At 40.0% G+C, this 21205-nt stretch overlaps 1 protein-coding gene across 3 annotated transcripts in view; it reads left to right on the top strand.

Annotated features, from left to right (window-relative positions):
• The window catches only part of STX7 (syntaxin 7), a 41165-nt gene that overhangs the window by 7816 nt on the left and 12144 nt on the right, over positions 1–21205 (top strand). For all 3 annotated transcript variants that reach the window (XM_045011293.1, XM_045011294.1, XM_045011292.1), the window contains exons 2-4: positions 2562–2724; positions 17786–17855; positions 20750–20840. In XM_045011293.1, coding sequence (XP_044867228.1) covers positions 2640–2724; positions 17786–17855; positions 20750–20840 — 246 coding nt within the window. In that variant the 5' untranslated portion in view covers positions 2562–2639. The remainder of the gene's footprint in view (positions 1–2561; positions 2725–17785; positions 17856–20749; positions 20841–21205) is intronic.

Genomic DNA, 21205 nt, shown 5'->3' with positions numbered 1-21205 from the left:
GACTGCCCTGCCCCCATCCACACCCCCACCCCCTGCCCACCACTCCGAACTCCCCGGCTCTCTTACCGTGCTGCCTGGGGCACTGAGTCAGGCAGCGGCTCTACAGCTGCGCTGCCCGGTCGCCCAGAGTATTGCGCCGGCGGCGCAGTGAGCTGAGGCTGTGGGGGAGAAGGAACAGCAGGAGAGGGGCTGGGGGCGAGTCTCCTGGGCCAGGAGCTGAGGGGCCGGGCAGGAGGGTCCCGCGGGCTAGATGTGGCCTGCGGGCCGTAGTTTGCTCACCTCTGTGTTAGCGGGTGAACTCCTGGCTTCAAGGTCAATAGCAAAATTCCCATTGACTTCAGTGAAGCCAGGATTTTACACATTGTGTTCACAGGCAGACTTGAGCAATCCCGAATTAAAAAGTTGAGATGGTACTGAATGGAGAAGCACTCAGAGGTGGTGGTTGTGGCTTTGGCTTTTTCTGGCTCTGTTGTCATCCTTGTTTATCAGTCACAAGCTCTAAGAATTGGAATTGGGTGTGTTGTAGAATGTATTTAATTATAGTCCAGCAACCTCATTTGCTCTCAGGCCTTGTCTTAATTTTGTTTTCTCCTGTTTCTTATAAACTAAAGCACAGGCCATAAAGTTTCCATTCTCATCAGGCCTTGCAGATTCTGGCTTATGCTCCTTTGGGATATTTTTTGAGGAATTTGTGATATTGACTGAGAGGTGATAGGTTTTTTTGAATGTTCCCTATGAAAGTTGTCAGTTTCGGCTGACTGGCTAAAGCAGACTAGGCACTGTGTAAACACACCGAAAAGATGGTGCCTGTCCCAAATAGCTTACATAATGTAAGTGGTGTTGGTGTGAGAATCTTCTCAGTCACACACACCTTGCTGGGATGTCATTCCTGTGTATTGCCACCTCATTTATTTGCGGTTTCATTTCGGATCTTGATTGAAAACCTAGCTTTTCTTCCTTGCCTTCGCTGCTAATGTCTTGATTTATGTAAAGTGTATGGGGAGCCAGTCTGTATGAAAAGTGCATTGTAATAAAATAACCATTTAACCTGTTCTCACATTGTGATGACTTGTACCCTTGATTTATACTAATGTAATCAGGCTTCTCTTGCTTGCTTACAAAATTGAGTAAAGATGAAGAAACTTTCATTAGCTGTTCTTCCCAGCATCTGACATTGTTCTCCAAGTATGAGCGGGACCACCACTTATTGAAAATCAGATCTTTTTAAAGGTGTCTCCAGTTGGGCACCCACTTCTAAAAACTTAGGCCAAAAGCTCTTAAAATAGAGGATGGTATATACACTGTGAGGAAATGCATTTAGTCTATCATTCAGTAGCCTACTTTGCACTAATGAAAAATTCACCGGTATTTGTAGTCTTATAAACTGAACTGTTGAGTATTTCCTTGAGGTCCCAAAACTGGGGGGCGTGGAGGTATGTTGGGGGGGGGGCTGCTGCCCCCCCAAACATACCTCCGTGCCCCCCCAAGGCAGTGCACTCCACAGTTTGGGGACCTCTGCTCTATATACTGCTTCTCTGAGTGTAGCTTCAGTTATGCTTTAAGGGCTCCAAACATGAATTAGGACCCCGTCGTACAAGTCACTGTACAGTCACCTAGGTTATCAGGTATTTACGATTGCGCCACTGGGGAAGCAGTTTACACTTGTAGAAGATTTTGCGTTTGTTTATGCAATATAGCGACGATCATCTTGTAAAAGATTCATGCAAGGCTTGTTTTGATGAGATACTTTTTCAGAATTATTGTAACTAAAAATTCAAGTAGTATCCCTAGCTTGCACAAAAACTTCCCTATATTGAGAAATAGTGTCGTTTACACAGGGTACAGTGCTCTGTCAGAGCACTACAAGGAAAATCAGATTACAGATAAGACTACAAGAGTTAGGATTGCATCAGAGAAAAGGCTAAAAAACTAATAGGTCCTATTGTTCATCCCCTTAATATGCATGTTATGGACAAGTAGTCATAAGATGATAGTAAAGTTGCAACAGAGACTTCAGTTTTCACAGGGAGTAAAGTAAATATTTCTTGAATTTCTAAATATACAAGAAAATGAACAATGTAGTTTCTCTGGATAGAGTTCCTGTTTTTTCAATCATTTATGTGAGTTTCCTTATTTGTATGGGTAGAAAAAATCTTTATATTAAGCTTAACATATTTGGCCCAATTGTTCTCACAGGAAGCTGTTTCTGTGATTTGCTGATTTATAGATTCCAAGCCCAGATACGACCGACCGTTGTGATCATCTAGTCTGATCTAATTGATAGTCATAGTCACAAAATCTCAGGCCTCATGTATGTTAATCAGTTGCATTTTATTATTGTAACAAGCTCTGAAATGGCTTCCCATCCTTACTTTAGTTTGAGAAAGCAGTCTCTAAAACGCCCTTTTCAAAACAGACTTGTTTGGTAAAGGCCAAACAGGATTGTTTGGTGGAGTTTCATCTTGCTGGAGTTATTTCAGTCTCTGTGTGCTCTAAGCTGATAAAATGCATTATGGACTTTCAGAATTACTAGTGTATAACTATTTTCTTTTTATTTGTAGGTGCCTTCACTTGATGAAATTGTTGTCTGATTGACCTGCTCACACCTTTGGTCGTCTTAGTGGACAGTCTGTTCAGCCATGTCGTACAGTACAGGCATTGTTGGGGATCCTACCCAGCTAGCTCAACATATAACTTCTAATATCCAGAAGATCACCCAATGCAGTAAGTTGGATTAATACACGTTCTTTTAATCTAACCTATTGAAAATACTTCCATGCCTGTAGCTATGCAACAAAATTGTGTTGATGATGTTAAAGGAATGCTATCCGTTAGAGAATCGTATTTCTATGTAACTTTGTACCTCCTGTGCTTGCACATAATGCTTTTTAAATGACGATAATAAATTATTGGCATTTTTGTTCATGGTGGGTTTTGTTTGTTTAGTTTGCATACTTCAGCCCTCCGTTTTTGTCAATTCATTGTATGTTTCTCCCTTCCTGAAAGATCCCTATAAGTATTATCAGGGGAAAAGAAAGATGCTACACATTTTAAAAGTTGAGGGCATACTATTTAAAAGGTACTCTAATTTTTTTTAATCCAAATACAGAAACTGACTGTTCTTCTAGTGGTATTAAACCACACATGCCATGGGTGTGGAGGGTAAGGGGTGGGGTGTCATGCTTTTAAAAATGCCTTTATGCACTAACTCTTGATATTGACTCAATAAGAGTCTGCTGTTTCTGTTTTCGTCTCGGGAAAGAGACGATCAACAAAAGTACCAGTTTGTGATGGTGGCTTTTGTGATAAGCACCACCGCTCACTAGGATTACCAACTCATTTCATGTAGGTCATCACCTTTTAGCCATTCTGGAGTGTCAGGCAACCTAAAAGTGGCAGAGCAAGGGGGAGTGATCTTTTCCACCCACTCTCTATTACCATTACAAAACTCTAAATCATCAGCACCTCTGTCCTTGCTTTTTTTTCTTTGTAAAGAGCCTAGTTTATATTAAACATAAAATTATGTGACTGTAGCCCTTTGAGTTACTATTTAAAATATAGAATTCTATCTTTCCTCTCCTATAACTTGCGTTTTATTATTTATTTTTGTTCCATGGAGGGACAGCCATTCCCAAGATGAAACTCTGTATGTTAGGCTTTAGCCTGGAGCACATTTTTATGACAGAATAAAATAAACCCCTAGAAACAGTTTCTAGCTCAGACTCTTAAACGGTTGTAACGGTAATGTCAGTAACAAGTGAGCTTGTAATAGAGACAATGATCTAATACGGGTGACTTGTTTTGTTTTTTACAAAAAGAGAGAAAAAGGAAGAAAGTTAAATTCTTCTTTTTGTTTTCAAACCACAGATCTGTAAAACATGTTTTAATTTACTCCCATAAATAACTCAAGCAGTTTTTCAGGTGCTTCCTCACATACATACAGCAACCAACACTTCTGAGCCTCAGTAAAGCAGAAAATTATTGTAGAGTAGCCCTCTTGGTGAAGCTGCTGCTGATGGTTGAAATTAAAGCACTAACACTATGACCAAAACTTATAGCAAATATAGTTGCCTATGGATATACTTAGCCACCTAAATAAAAGTGGTCCGATGCATTTTTTTCCTATGGTTCCCATTGTGACTTTAGGGAATTGTGTCCTGCATAGAGGGCAAAGGATGTGAGGGAAATGAAGCCAGTGCTTCCTTGGTTAGCCTTGTAACTAGGGACTTGATGGTAAGTTAAAATTCTTGGTGTCCACCATGAGGGTGAGAAAACAATAAAAGTGAGAACATCTTTGTTGCTGGAGTAACTGTCTGTGTGGAAGTAGCTGTGAGGAATCCGTTTGTTCTTCCATACCAGCACATAACTTCCCTCAGTATTCTATTGAGGGAAGTTCTCAGGGAGAATAATAGTTCAGTCTGATGCAAATAATTGTATAGGCAAGATATTTCTGAAAATGCATAGGACCAGGTTCTGCTGCTCCTCTTCACACTGAATAGCTCTTCACTGCGGGCCAGGATTTCACCAAGTGTCTCGACTCACAGTAAAGTCAATGGGAGTTTAACCATTAACTTCAGTGAAGCCAGAATTTTACCTCAATCTCACTGGGGCTACATATACTACTCACCATGAGATAGGGTTCAGTTCTGAATAGAAGAGTGATTTTTGTTTCTGACACTTTTGTCTGTGTGTGCGTTGAGATTTGTCCCTACTCTTTTTCAAAGAGTTATGTGAATCACATAGCTCAAACCATGTGTAAGTCTTTAGCTTACTGGCCTAACAATAAACCAGAGCATCAAGATATTTGTAATTAATCAGTGTTTACTAAAGGAACAGCCATTTTAAAACACCAGCGGCTTCAGAGATCACATATGCTCAATTACATGCTAATTGAATGACCGCTTTAGTGAATCTGGGCTGAAATGCATTCAGAATACAAAGTTAGAAAATATTCCCTGTTGATATAAGTTTTTCTTATTGACTTCTTTGCTTATGACAAGATGAGCTCTATCTTATTCATTCCTTGTTGCATATGTTTGGAGGGCAACAAAAATCATGTTGTTCTATATAACACCTTGCCTCATATTTAAAGAACCATTTCACAAAACTATCCTCAGCCAAATTTTGGGGTGTTGGGATAGATAGGGAGCCGGAGACAGGATAGGGAACAAGCCTGAATGCGTTGTGTGTGGGTGCATATAGACTTATTTTTTTGGGCTAGAAGGGGAGGTTTTGGCACTATTTAGTTGTGGAAAATTCAATACTTGGAGAGTGTTATTTGTATAACTATTGTAACTGAAAGGGAAGGGGAGAATTTTTTTGTATAGAACTGAATTATATATCACACAAACAAGATGTGCAAAAATTCTGTGCCTCTCTGCTGCTTTATCACATACAAGGGCTTGAGTCTTTCTAATTTTGTATTTATTTTCACTAAGGTCATTTTGTTACATTAGAAGTATGTCTATTGAGAACTCTTTATGATGGACTAAAGAAATAAGGGGATTATGACACCTCAAGAAACTGAAACCTGAGCAATTGAAAGAGTCTGTTTAAAACTCTCTTGGTTCTTTATTTGTTGAATTCAAATTTTTGACAAATGTGAGAACGAGAGAAAATCAGAGATGTTTTCTGTTAGAGAAATAACACCCCCATCTCTTCAATTGGGGACTGAAAAAAGTTTCCATTCCATTTCTGGACTCTCCAGTGCCCTCCTCCTCCCCTCTTTCCCCCCCACCCCCAAAAAAAGAAACCCAACCAACAAAACAAACAAACAAGAAACCCTAGGAAAATATCCAAGCCTTATGAGGGAGGGGGTGTGTCTGTACAGAAGCAGAAAAGTCACATACATAGTACTTTGTTTACAGAATACCTCATATGATAACAAATTAGTGCTACTGCCACGTGTTGGATTGACAGTGCAGGGTTCTCCGGTCTTCTATCTGAGCACGGAACTGGTAATCATAGCCAACAGCAGTGACAGCCGTCACCACCCTGAGACACCACTGTGCGTTGCCCATCTCCTGCAGCAACCACCTCTGGGCTTGAGGAAGTAATGCAGTCTGCATTCTTGCTTACCTCTTGGCCTCTCTGTGTTAGTTACCTAAAAATCATTATTATTTGTAGATAACTACTGACATAGCTAGTTATGAACAAATGATGTAGAGCAGAAAGGTTTTATATTCATTAGCAAACCCTGTACCATATAATCCTTCTAATTTCTTGGTTTCAAAATAAGTGAGTTGTATGCAAATTGATAGTGTTGCCTCTCACAGCGACTGTAACTCTTCCAGATCTATACAGTATTATAGAAAAATGCTGTAATTGGGCTGCAACTAGATGGACACTTACTAAATATGCCCTGATTGAAAAAACAAACTGGTGTGTATGTACATGCGTGCACACATGCACGCACAAAAGGGAAAAAGCTTTTTTAAAATGTTCTGTGTAGCATCCCTTCCTCATTGTACTACCCATGTCCCTTTTCCACATTTTGTTAATTTAAGTTGCAAGCTCTTTTTGGCCATTCTTCTTACATGTCTGTAAAGCACCTACCATTTTGGACATTTAAAAAAACTAAACTTTATTTAAAGTATACTATTTCATTTTATTTTAAAATATTGTGTTTAAACTTAAGTGATGTGTTCTTGTGTGTGACAACTAATAGAATGTAGTGTCCTTTTATAAAATATTAACACTAATACCATAGGGCCAGACTGTGGCCTAACTTACATGGTGGTAAATGCTTAGAAAGGACAGCCGCCTCCATTGGGAGGTGGTTATTTCCACCTCTTGTGGGAGAGGGCAGGGCAGGGTAGAATGGGAGTGGAGCTGCCATCACCCAACTGAAAAGCTTTGGTTAGTGTAGCAACATTGATGTGTTGGGAGAAGTAAACTGTATAATGTATAGGATTGGCACGGGGTATCCCCCCAACCCCCAAACATGGGGAAACCAGGAGACAGACTTAGTGGACATTTAAATTACTACAGTGGCACAGCTGCAGCACTGCAGGTATGCCGCTCTAGCACTTCAGTGTAGACACTACAGCACAGGGAAGGGTCTTCATATCACTGTAGTTAATCCATCTCCCCAAGAGGCAGTAGCTAGGTCGATGGAAGAATTCTTCCATCAACCTAATGCTGGCTACACTGAGGGTTAGGTTAGCTACATCTCTCGGGTGTGGATTTTTCACATCCTTGAGAGACACAACTATGCCAATGTAATTTTTCAGTGTAGGCCAGGCTTAAGTCTTCAGCCTTCTGGTTTGATTTAGGGGCAGGGCAATAACATACTGCCCAAAGCTTATAGGTGCAGAGCAAAGCCCTGTGTACCACTATAGAATAATAGAAAATGTGTGGTGTGGCTGAGCTGGAGTTGGTATGGAAGCTCTAACTTTAACTTCCTGATTCTTGTGTGTGTAACCTCAAATTTACCATTCACATAGTATTTCTTTTCCATTTAAAATGATTGTGTCAGGCTTCTGACCCATAGCAGATTATGAATCATATGGTTCTTATTGACTTGACTTTGCAGCTAAATTTGTTCAGTACTCACAAGGTGACTGATACAGTATTTGACCTTGTTGCATACATTACAAAAGGAAACATAGCTGGGGGAGCATATGCTTTTTGGATACTATAAAGTGATTAAAATCAGACAGGTATAATCCTCGCTTGGGTGTTTTTACAAAAAAAAAAAGACTGTCAATCCTTGACATCTCACAAGCATTACTGAATTTTTTTCCCATAAGGAGAAGTTCTCCTACCTCTGTCACTTACTGTTGATTTTGAGGCAATATAGCCATCAGTACATATTGCACATACTTGGTCAATTTTGTTCTGAGAAGTCAAGTCTGTCAGATATTTTAAGTATATTCCATGTGTGCTGGGAGATAAGCTTTTTTGCTAAGTGTTATTAAAATGAGATGAATCAGGACTAGATTTGCCATGTGACTTCAGTCCTGGCAAGTGTAAAGGTACAAAAATTGATTCTTGGAAGATGGGAAACTTATGATGTCTTTTAGTTGTTTTAAAATGGTGTGGTGACTGCTTCTTATGAAACAACTGTGACCATCTTCTAAATAAGATCAATCATATCACATGGACATCTCCAATTATATAGGCAGAATTGCTCTAAGCTAAGAGGAATACAAATATGTATATGAGAGATACTTGAGTTCACGGATGCTTTGAAGTCTAAGCCGGTACAAAAAACAGTTTACTTGTCTCTTGTCCCCATCTTATCTATAGTTTTGTACAACTGTATTTAAAATTAGACTTGGAGAAAAGCCAAGCTTTTCTGTGACAAATTATTTACATACTGTTCTTAAAGTGTGGTTCTGCTCTGAAAAGTCTGTGTAAAAATGGCACCTCTGTATGTAACAGATCTTTTTCTTGTGTGAATTCAAAGTCTTATCTGTTCACATTAGTGGCAAAAGTGTACCTCTGCTGCTTTTTATTCCTGCTATTTCTTAAGTGTTTGGTCTGTGGTATTGTGGTAGTGATCTGAGAATTCTATTCCATTATGTGCATCACAAACATAAATTCCAGTGCATTTGTGCAATCTCATTCACAAAAGGCATAATTTCATAGGTGTAAATGAGGTCCTGATTTGACCTACATAACTCCTTATCAGTGGTGGTGATGCCCAAAAGAAGAGAGAATCCTATGACTTTTCAGCCCTACATGCTTACCCTTGCCCCTCAAGTCAGCAAAAAGCATCTGTTACTTGTAAACTGAGCCCTTTGGGTTTGGAAATTGTTGAGGTGATATACATGAAGCCACAATATCACCTGTAAATAGTAAGGGGACCAATGAGAGCAGACAGTCATCTAGAATTTTGGCCAAATGATTGCTAATTTTATGGATTGAGCAAATGTAAATAGACTAACCTAAAGAGGAAAATTCTGCAGGGCAGCTTGTCCTAGTACAGTAGCATTAAAGGAAGAGGAAGATACAGTGCCTATCCTGGGTCCTCGCAGTCCTCCCACCACTGCCAAAGGCTCAAATCCAGAGCCTCTCTAAAATATATAACTGACCCACTTAAACAAAATCTCTTGAGAGCCCAAGTTCTTCCGGGGCCTTTATTTGCTCAAAAAAACCTGGTTATGCTACTATTCGGCGAACACCACCAAGTCTCATAAGTGCCTGGGAATCTCTGCAGATCAGCCCTGTCCACTTTTGCTGAGAGAGCTGATTCTAATTCATAGGCTAGTGCTGAGCACTACCTTGGGCCCTACCTTAAGCATCCCATAACTAGGCTTGGCAAAACTCCATTTTGATTTATTTGTAATTTTGATGGATATCATTGTCTATTTTTACACCTTTTTGTCACTTTAAAAGAAATTCCAGTTTCAGGAAATTATGAGGTGGTCAGACGGTAATTATTTAGTGATTGTAGATGACAAGATTCAAAAAATTTAAAGCTTTATAACCCTTAAAACACCAATTGTCAACATCACATGTCAAATGTATATAAAGTAAATATCTTTAAATCTAACTCTGTTCTTAAGTATATCTTTTTAGCCTAGCTGTAAATTTTGATTATTGATAGAAATATGTGTTTGTGAGTTTGTGCGTGTATGGTGAAATGGAGTTGACTGATATTTCATAATAAAAATAGGTAATCCTTCCACACCCTAAAGAAGAGGTGGGGAAGTCCCAGCTGCCAAGACCTACTGCCCAAAGTTGTGATCCTTTGAAAAATGACCATGGACTGCTCCTGAATATTTATAGGGAGATGTAAAGTCAGCCTGTCTTCATGTAGCTCCATTTGCAACTTTTCAGTCCAGCAAAGCCAAGTGAGATTGAGCAGAACCATACGGTTCACTGTCCCCCTCCTCCCCCCCCCCCAAAAAAAAAATCCCACAGAAAGGCAAAACAAGAATCCAGAGTCCTGATGAGCTAACAGTGTCGTGTACTGGTATTGGTAAAGCAAACCTACGAAGTCACCACCACAACAGAACAGGAAGTAGAATGGGATTTGGGGGCATTCTGGAACAAAGCTGGAAAGGGGCCAGTTTCTGTCCTGCAAACTCTCTCTTTTTATATGTGCAGCCCGCTGGGAGCATCAGGTCTTATCTTACAAAAGTGCCTGGCTGTGAGGGCCAGTGCATCTTTACAAAGTCACACTTGAGAAGATGAAAATCTTTTTGGTAGCTGCAATTCTTCTATTACTGACACTTCTGCAGACTCTATCAAAACTTATGCTATACTTTTTATGGTGGCCCAGAACGAGTCCAGGTCAGAAACTAGATTCAAGTGATGTCAACAGTCATTGTTACATATTTGAGTTGACAGTCTTGAGGTGTGTGATATGGTAGCCCCTTCTTGGGTTGCTGTGCTGCAGCAGGCTATGGCATTACCAGTGCACATGCCTCAGTGTCTCCTTTTGTTCTGGAGTCCCTAATAACTCCACACTAACTTTCCAAGTATAAATAGCCCTTTTCAGGGTTAATTTGTTACAAAAGTCCCACAGCCATAATCTAGAATTCAGTAGCACAGACCAAACAGTACATTCAGTCATTCAAATTCTGACAGTCCAGTACACACCAGTACAGCTTGGACGTCTCTCACCACAGTCCGGCACTCCAGTACAACTCCAGCATCTCTGGTCCCAGAGCCTTTAGCTGGCATGCTTTTCTGCCCCATTTTCTTCCCAGATATGGTTCCAGCTCCTGCCCGGGAGCATCCGTGGGCTCCCCCCTCCATTGTTCCTCAGCTTCTGCTCTCCAGTTCAAAGCGGTAGTAGACATCTGCCTCTGGTTGCTCTCAGCCTTTGGCTCTCTGGCCTAGAGAGGTCTGTAGCGCACACACACAGTGTTCCCCTGGGACTGCTTACCAGGGAACTCTTTCTGCCCCCTCCGTCAGGGGCATCACTTCCTTGAAGCTCTGCTCTTCTGAACTCTGTCATTCTCACTCTCCTTGCCTTTGGGCTGTCTCTCCTGTGTAACTCCCAGAGGCAGCCCCACCCTCCACATTACACCAAACTAGGGTGAAACTGGACTGGAACAGGAGAGCTGGGCCCAATTCCATTTAAGGGATATTTAGAAATATTGTCTTTCCTCAGTCACAGACTTAAATGTACAGGTCTACTGCATTGGCCCACTGATTTAGAGATTGTGCCATCCCTTACTTTGGTGAAGTCTAGGCAACACTTGCCTTATGTCATTGTCACTTATAGCATGCAGGTCTAACTTTTTTGTATACTAAATTTTATAAAAGTAGTAAATACTAATGGTAAATTAAAGATATTAATAGATGTGCAGAAAGTCCTAGTTTTTTGCAAATTAATAAAGTTGTATTCAGTGTAGTGGTGTTTTTAAAGGCAATTCACTTTAAAGTCTTATTAATTGTTGAAAAGTTTAATAATTGCCTAAATGTAAATCCTTAGCTATAATAAAATTAATATTTCAAACTATCCTGCTGGTTACACTGGTTTCTTTTATTTAAAGCGTCTAGTATACTGAATTAAGAAATAATTTAAAAAGTCATGGGTATCAAGGTATAAAAAAAAAAAATTCTCCCCATGTCTCCTCCTTCCCCATAACCCCCACCCCCATTGTGTGGTAGTGGTGGGGTTTTTTTTTGTTTTTGTCCCTCAGTGCTAGTATAACTTATTCTGTCACTTCAAGTTCTTCCTATTCCTCAACCCCAGTTTCTTCAAGAAATGCATGGTATCTACCAGCCTATTCTAGCTGAGGAAAGGAGGAAATCTGAATTCTGTCAGACATGCTGTGACCTTGAGCAATTGTTTAACCTCTGTGCCTTAGTTTCACCACCTTTAAAAACAGAAATGATGCCTACCTACCTCACAGCAGGGTTGAGCTTAAGTCATCTTTGATGTATGTATGAGATGCTTTCAAATCCTTTAGTGAATTTACACTAGAGCATTCCCCTGTTTAACTAACTAAAATTTTGTGGATATGTAAATTTCTCCAAATATCAGTTTAGAAAGAGACTTATAAACGAATCCAGTAGACTTGTGTATATTCTTGTATCTATCTATTTAATCAAATATTCAGGTCTAGGGCATAGTAGGAAAATGTTTTGAATCTGATACAAATAATGCAAACCAGCACCCTCACCTCCCCATATCCAAAAAAATAAACCTGATTTTGGAGGGGGGGAGGGGCACTTCAGGAATCATTCGGTGACGTCCTAAATTATTAGGTTTCATCTTCATCTGTAGTTGGATATTCCACTTATTCAAATTCTTATTTCCAGTTGAACAAGTTAAGTATTTCCACACACTGTTACCCAACCAGTGCCGGTAAAATGTCTAAATATTTGTGAAAGATGCGTGCAGTGGCATTTTATATACTGCTGATTTATCTTAGGGAAAACGCTGCTTAAAGCAGATGAAAGGGAAAATATAGTATGTGTGTACATGAGTACACTTCTCAGTTTCTACTTAATCTGCTTGGGCTCAAGATCTAGAAGTGACTGAAATTGACAATTTTAAATCTCGAACACTAATTTCACTGGCCCCCTGCTGTGTTCAGAATGGCAAATCTTGGACTTGCATCAGTGCCCTGTCTACACACTTTAATTTTTAACTGAGTTTGAACTAGTTACTGAAATGCTTAGCTTTAAGTATGGCTTGGGTCCCTATTCCACATGGTTAATATTCAGCTAGTAACTGTGACAGCTAATCACGTCACCCTTGCCAGTGGCCTAGGCTGCAATAAGGCTATCTTCCTGTAACTTGGGCGTAACACTGTTTTGTAATATCGACACATTCTCTCCTCCTCCTCCTCTTTCTCCCCACCCCACCCCCTCGGATCAGGTCTTTGTGCACTATGACATCTCAATGTCCGTTGCCCTGTCTGCTGCCAGTGTTGCTTTGTGTGCATGTCCACTAGGCACTGTCTCCCCATTGAGGCATTATAGGATAGATGCAGTTAGGCAATGTGGTTGGTGCAGTTTTCAGAACATGGCTGATGTGTGGTAGTGGTGATTTAAAAAAATCAAAGTAGAAACTACTGTTGTGCCCACAGAACTCAGTAACCGTGTCACATGAGCGTCATCATCTGGCTACAGAAACATAGTTGTAATTATAACATAGCTGGGCTATGTATCATAAATATGGTACTCAGAAATAAGGTCTCACACTGTTTTTATGTACTTGCATGTTGTGGGCCTTTTTAAAGATTCTGCTTTATTTGGGCTGTTTCCCATCATTCTCCATGTGCAAAGCTGTGCTAAAGTCTCAGATGGCATAGAGACAGTATAATGATTTGACTCCACTCCATTGCCAGCCTCAGGCATAAGGGGCAGAGCTGGAGGAAACAGTATGGCCAGACTTTCTTACAACCAGCTGATCTTTGGGTGATGGACCATTGGCAGCTGGCATAAATTTAGATTCACTCTCAGGTTCTTCTAACTCAGTGGTCTCCAACCTTTTTATGCACAAGATCACTTTTTGAATTTAAATGTAACCCAGGATTTACCCTGCCCCTTCCCTGAGGTCTCACCCTACTCACTCCATCCTCCCTCTGTCGCTCGCTCTCCCCCACACTCACTCACTTTCATCAGGCTGGGACAGGGGGAGGGGGTGTGGGCTCTGGGCTGGGGCCACGGGGTTTGGAGTGTGGGAGGATCTCTGAGCTGAGCCTGTGGCAGAGGGTTGAGGTGCGTGCAGGAGGGGGCATGGGGTGCTGGCTCTGGGAGGAGGCTCAGGGCTGGGGTTTGGAGTGTGGGCTCCAGCTGGGCAGCACTTACCTCGGCCCGGCGGTGCAGTGGGGTTAAGGCAGGCTCCCTGCCTGCCCCGGCCCCACAGAGCAGTAAATTCAGAATAGAGCTTGATGCCCTTCTTAACAGTTGCGGGCTCCAGCTGGGCAGCACTTACCTTGTGTAGGAGATGTGAGACTTAATGCTAGACTAAATCCCAATTCTGTGGGCCATATTCTGATCCCCTTTGCCATCAGTGGTGGAACTCCTGGTGACTGTAGCTGAACCAGTATTTGGCCACATAATTATGGGGTGACTTTCTCCCAACTTTATAAGCAGAAAACCAGACTGAATTCTGCAATTCTCGTTTCAGGCCATCTATGCTTTTAAGCAAGTCAGACTAGTTTTAAAGATGTAACTGAATGGAGAGTAGCTTTAATCAGCCAGTAGCTTTGTGCTGCAAGACTCTCTTCACAGCATCTCTAGCCTAGTAACTAAAATCTAACTGCTAAAATTGTATTAGCTCCTCTTAATGCAGCACTCATGTCTGGGGGTTGAAAGGGTGAGGCTTGGGTAATTTTTTGCATGTGTTCTGTCAGCTGCTAGGAAAAATGCATTCTGTAATCCATACAAGTTTGTCCTGTTTCCTGTCATCACTAAACAGTGCCTTGCCCCCTAAGCTCAGAGTAGTGACTTTCATTATAAAAAGTATGTACATTTTCCAAGCTTGTCTTGTTTTTAAAATTGACTGACTTGGGATGCTGTCAAGATAGTAGGCCTAAAATTAATGTACCTGTTCTTTGGTTTTTTTTCCTGCGTATGTACTTGGGGGTTCCATGCTTTTCCATGCCCACCCTGCTCTCATATCCTGTTGCTGGATTGGCAGCTCTGAGTACTGAAGTGTTCTTTTCATAAAGCTTATGTAATAAAGACAGTAGTAATAAAATCTTTCCCAGACTGCTTACCAAAGTGCTCTAATCCTGTTCTGGAGTTTTTATGTCCATTCAGTCCTTGGCTTTTATTCTCAGGTTAATTTTTTTTTTTTTAATGAAGTCTTCGCACTGCATTAGCACCTTTCTGCTTTACTGTGTTAAAACAGGTTCTTGGGAGAAAGGTGTTTGTTTATTGAAAGGCAAGTGTGAAGTGGACATGGTTAGGCCTAACAGAGTATTGTTTGTGGCTGTTACCTTTGTGATCTGCCCACTGGAAACTAGACTGAATTAAACTTGCTTCCCAAAGGCTTCTAAATAGCTACCAGGTGGTCATAAAAAATTTCGATCACTTTAGATATCGGACTAAACGATCACACTGGTACCGTCTGGCTGTATTTATGAAAATTGGACTGAACACTACAAGAAGGACTTCTAACCTATACCAATCTCCTGACCCATCCAGGGTTCATGTGTATTGTAATTTACAAAAATCCTGCTAGCTAAGGATAAAGCTGGAACAAGTTTACCTCTCTGACTTAGTGTAACACTACTGACCAGTTGCCTGGTAGGATTTTTAAACATCCCCCTGAATTGTACAGTAGTGATCAGTTTCAGAACTGCAATAATGGACTAGATGGATTTTAAAAAAAAAAGATTTGTGTGGTCTTGTACTTTTTTATGTTCCTAATTGTGAGCAACAAACCATTTTGACCCTAAGTCGGGGGTGTCTGTTTGCCCATCTGAGAAGCTGGAATTTTTTTACATACAGCCCTTGTTTTATAGGGACTAAGTTTTCCCTCCACCTGCCCCCATCATGTTCTCTATCCCCCTTCCAGTCACCAAAATATTCAGGAGGAAGCTTTAAAACTACAGTACAACATATATCTTTGAGAATCATGCCTGTGGCATTTGGAACTAAATATAGTGAAAATGCAGACTTGTTCGGAGTAATTTACATACAGTGGCCTCTGCTTAAACCTTCATTTGCTTTTAATCTTCTATTGCAGTCAGTAAATTCATCCTCCAGATAGCAGTAAGGTAATCCAAACTGGTAAACTTTCCTACATCTGTCAAATAGATGTAGGTATAGTAGAGTGCTTAAAAGCTTATGTCCAAAATACATGCAGAAGTATTCTGGAGATGAATTTTAGTAAATGTACGAGCACCTTGATTCTTATGTCCAAGGTATCTTTCTATAGGTAGAATATCAGAAATAGTTTGTTTGCTTTGAGAGTTTAGTACCCAGTAAAACTTAAAAAATAGTCTGTAATAGCCAATCAACCAACATCTTGATTAATTTCACAGTCATTTGCATGTTACCAATTTAAATTATATTTTACCTTTAAAGTAATTACGTAATACATTAGGTATATTGGACCCCAAAAAATAGACATCAGAAATAACTATTGTGGTTAACTACCAATAAAGAGGATTTCTAGTACAGTATATTTCAGCTTAGTAGTTCATTATTCAACACATTATTCAAAGGTTTACATTCATTTTAAGTAAATCTTGTCAGTATGTCTTAGGACACCATGTGCTCAAGGGGATATTTAATGTGACTTGGGCCCCAGAAGCTCTGTCTCTCAAACTTGCCAGCAGGTGGCATTTGTTCACAAATTTTGCTGTTGGTTCAGGATTTTTTTCTTAGAACTTTCTCTAGGTCTGTTCTGTTTAACTTGATTAAATTTTAAAACCATTAAGTTCTTTTTTTATATCAGTAGTTTAAACTACACAGAAATTCAAGTATATAAATTCACTTTCAAACTTCCCAAAAGCTTATTTGTATGTTATGCAAGTTTGTGCAAAGTTTTTTTTTAAAATATATAAAAATCAATCAGTTTTTTCCAAAATATTTAAGTACTTTCTATATTATGAGGGTAGAAAGAAAATTATCAGTCACTTTAACAATACTGAATATTGGAATGTATATATTTAAAACTAAACATATAAACACAATATAATGATTAACTAACTGGGGACTCTTAAAAATATCTTTAAAAATCACTCAACTGCTAATGTTTTTTAAAATGTTTCAATAAGGGATTCTCACTTTTTTGTTGTTGTTTGTGTTTTTGTTTTATGGGATTGGATAAACACTTTGCTATAATATTTAGTTTATATAATAAATGTCTTGTAGACTTTGAATGTATAATGCCATGAATCTTTATTTTTCCTGTTCTTAAACAGTAAAAGGAGGCATCTTTCTCAAACTCACTTTATCTAAATTTTGCAATTTTTCTTTAGTTCCTCAAAACACACTAAATTACATATCATGAAATCATCAAATCCAGAGCTCTTCCTACATCATATTTTCTGCTGCCTAGATGACTGCATGGGGATAAATGTGTTTTGGGGAGACAAATAAGTGTTGACTGAGGGTATGCTAATATAGATTCTCCCCATTAAATACTCTCCCTGTCTTGGCTTTCTAAAAATGTGCCACTGTGGAATCAGACTAGTGATCACATCACGAATAATAACATTGTAAAATAAAGCTCTGATTTCATTCTCTTCCTCTACCCCACCCCATTTCCTTAAAAGGAAGGCTCAGGTGCATCTTCATTTTGCTAATTCAGAGCTGAGATACATTTTGTGTAACACGCTTAAAACTTGGCATGAGGCTTTGAGTTTCTCATTGTATCCCATAAGAAAATATTTTTTTTAAGCATTTGTTCCAAATGTATAAATCAAACTTCAAATGTAGCCCTCAATATTCATTTTGTATCAGTACTACTTTAAGCTTAGGAATGTTTTGTGAGCTGTTGTCACTAACATACTAGTTATGAATATTTATACACATGTCAATATCGTGTCAGTCTTTCAGATGTTTGTCTGATATAGCACACGCACAGGATGAATAAACCAGTACACAGTTTTTATTGCTTCTTGAAATAATTGTAGATAAATTTGAGTTAAGGAGTCTGGCTTAAACTAACTTCAGCCTTTCATGACCACTTTCTGCCTAGATATTTCAGGATGTTGTGTTCCTTTTTGACATAACCTAGGATTTAATTTAGGCTTATTGAAAATCACATTTTGCTTGGCCTATCACAGTTGCACATACACTTTTTTCGTCAGCAAGTGTATGTTTTAGAGTTGTCAAGCAAAAATGCATAAAACTAAAGGGGAAAATATATCTAACTGGGTCATTTAAAATCTCTCTTCCTCTTCACTAACAGCTGCAGAAATACAAAGAATACTGCATCAACTTGGAACACCACAAGACACGCCTGAGTTGAGGCAACAGCTGTAAGTACTTTACATGAAGATCTCTCATTTCACGATATTGTAAATACTGCCTCAGTAGGTGACAGTGATTTTAGCAAAGTATTCAGCTTTGTTGGGGATGGGATGGTGGAAGTAGAACAGAAGTATTAAAGCTTAAACATGAAAAAATTAATCATCTAATGTATTTTTGTAACCTTCAAGATCTTGCCATGCTAACCTATCTGACTGGCAGTTCTCAGTACTTCTGCTGAACATGTGCTGTGTTAAATGTAATCACAAACTGACAGCACTGGAAGAGGGGGGTGCTTTTGTGGGGTACTGCAAGAAGGCAAAGTGAGACTGTTAAACAATGCTAACCACAGTATCAAGTGAAATTACAAGGTGAACATAATCCAAAAATACTAGAGAAAGCAGAAGTGAAATAAGGCTAGTTGTCAGAAGTTACATTGAAGTTCAGCCCTCTGAATGTGGGCTTTCGTTTGTGTCCCATTGAAAGAGACTGCTAGCCGTTCTGTTTCTTAGTACAGAGGCTCATTTGACATGGACCAAACTCTTCTACCACTTTTATTCTTTAATCCTACCACAAATATGCATAGGCTGCATGTGCTGCATGAGCTCATTGAGTGAGAAAGTTGGCAGACATTTCTCTGTGGCTGTTAATATAGCACAGTAGCCATTGAATGGCAGGAGGGAAATGTACATTAGACCAGGCCTGTCACATTCATTCTGGGCAGGATGACAAATTACTCTAATTACTCTGAACTAGGACTACAAAATTGATGACATACTACCCTGGATCCATAATGGATTTCCGACTGATGACAGTGATTGAAAGTAAACTCTAGCACTTATACAGTAACTAAACTCAAAGTTTAGTTAGGTTCCTCTTGCACTTGGTATCATTCAGCATGGAACAGGGAGTGTGGTGGGGGGGGATGCTGCTAGGCATTCTAGTGCAGTTTCCTGTTTTTTAGCCATTTGCACATTGGATTGCAGTGATTATATATTGAAAATTAGGCACATAATTGCATACCTACATTAGTTAAAAATCTAATCTTGGCTAGTATGGTTTGATCAGATTATGCCAGTGGCCCCCAAACTATTTACCTTGTGCCCTCCCCTTATCCCTGTTTGTGCCCCCCGGGCTAGGGCCAGGAGTAGGGATGCAGCTCTGGGAGGGAAGGGAAGTGGACCGGGGTTAGGTGGCCAAGGCTGGGGCCCTGGCTGGGGGCAGAGCTGTGAGGGCTGGCCCGGGCCCCAGCTGTGTGCCACCCCAAACATTCCTCCACACCCTTACACAAGGTGTCCCACGCTCTGGGGACCTCTACTTATGCAATGTTTTGTTTGGATTGAGGGTAAACTGGCTACAACTACATCTACAAAACCAACGTTAATCTGGTACGGTATGGGGGGTGGGAATTTGAATGTATACCAGAGGAATGATGCTCTGCTCCCTGAAAGTGGGGAAGCCATATGCCTTTTGTTGTACAGATTTGCAACCTGGGAATACATGTAGGTCTCTGGCAGCTTCTAAATATCCAGGAAAATTGTATTGTGGCAGATGTTTAAAATATCTGCTCTTTGGGATGGGTCTGACATGCTTCATGTTTTCCTGTTTGTGAGTCATTCTGCAGAATCTAAGCTTTCTTTTTAAAAAAAAAAAAAATACAATTGTGACTGTGAAGATCACTTTCCAGTCATGTTTGAATGGTTGACTTAAACAGTGCTGTTTTCCTCAGTCTTCAGATAGAGTGAAATTGTGACAGAGGCCTTGTCTACACTGCTACTTTCCAGCTCTGCAACTTTCTTGCTCAGGGGTGGGGCCCCCCCCCCCCCCCCCCCTGTGAGTGCTGCAAATTTCAGCGCTGTAAAGCACCAGTGTAGACAGTGCACCAGCGCTAGGAGCTGTGCTCCCAGGGCTGGTAGCTATTCCCCTCATGTGGTTGGTGCTGGGAGAACTCTCTCCCAGCGCTGGTGCCACGACTACACAGCCATGTTAAAGCTCTGCCGCGGCAGCCCTTTGACATTGCTGGTGAAGACATCACCTGAGAGGTGGGAACTCCTGGCTTCTATCATCTCATTGGAATGTTTTGCTTCTAAAGCTTAATGAGGACACTTTAAAACAAACAACCCCCTCCCCACCAATGTTAACCCTTTCATTGCTGATCATTTTGCAGATGAAATGGGGGAGGGGATTGAAGTTAAATCCATGGGAAGTGAGGAAGGGAAGGAAATAAAAAGGAAAGTAAGGAGAGTCACAGGCATGGAAAAGGCAACGAAGGAAAAGAGGATGAGGAAGGCAGAGTAACAAAGGGCATAAATACCTGTGCTAACAGTGAGTATGTTTCTCCACTAAAAGATACTGAACAAGTAATACAAGTTTAGTTCCCACATAAGAGACATCCTCCCCTTTTATTGGTACAAATCTCCCATTGACATCAGGAAGAAATTTGCTATGGATTGAGTGGGTGGGCATGGTCCTAAATTTATACCTGAGCCAAAGACCACAATTTAAAAAAATGAAAGTTTGACTGCTTGATTTATCAAAAAAGGAAACGGTTTTGTTTTTTTCCTGATCTTCTCTTTTTAGAGGGTGTCTGAAGTCTGCTATATGTATACTTCATTGTTCAGGGGCCACCGCAAAAGCATCTTGATTCATTTAATTGACGAGGCTGCAAATTACTTTTTATTTTTCTACAAATATTTTTGCTTACAGATATTTCCAAAAATGGCTCTGGTATCTGTAACTTTTTCTGTACAATAGCCAGTGGCCGATTCCACTGCAAATGCCTATAAATAAATATTTAGTAAGATACTTGGTAACTGTTTTCAAAAAATACTGCTCCTGAGCAGCAATGAAATTGTTCCAGCAAAATAATCCAGTGGCTATAATGCAGACTTTGTGTTTGGTTTAGGCAGCAGAAGCAGCAGCATGCAAACCAGCTTGCCAAAGAAACTGACAAGAACATTAAAGAGTTTGGGTCTCTGCCTGCAACAAGTGAACAGGTATAAAAATGAAGAACATGGATCATTTGAACATAATGTTGGCTGATTGAAGCCATTCAGATGCTTTACGTTACGTATTCATATTATGGCTCTCATTACTAGATGTTGACAACATCCAAGTGAGGTCTGTGTTTAAAACAAATGTTCAGTGCTATGTAGAAGTCATTTAATAGGCCTCAAGTGCAGTAAAATGCACAATAGTTTTCTGTAAGCAATTGCTCCTACAATGTATCAGAACTAAAGCACTCTGACAAGAATTGCTACCACACATGGTAATTACTATTGCTGCTGATGGTGTGTTATTGTGACTTGTAGGATTAAGAGATTTAAAATGAGTGAGTATGGTCAACAGATTATAATTATTT

The sequence above is a fragment of the Mauremys mutica genome, chromosome 3, assembly GCF_020497125.1.
Source record: "Mauremys mutica isolate MM-2020 ecotype Southern chromosome 3, ASM2049712v1, whole genome shotgun sequence".
NCBI lineage: Eukaryota > Metazoa > Chordata > Testudines > Geoemydidae > Mauremys > Mauremys mutica.
This window is presented reverse-complemented; position numbering and strand designations above follow the sequence as displayed.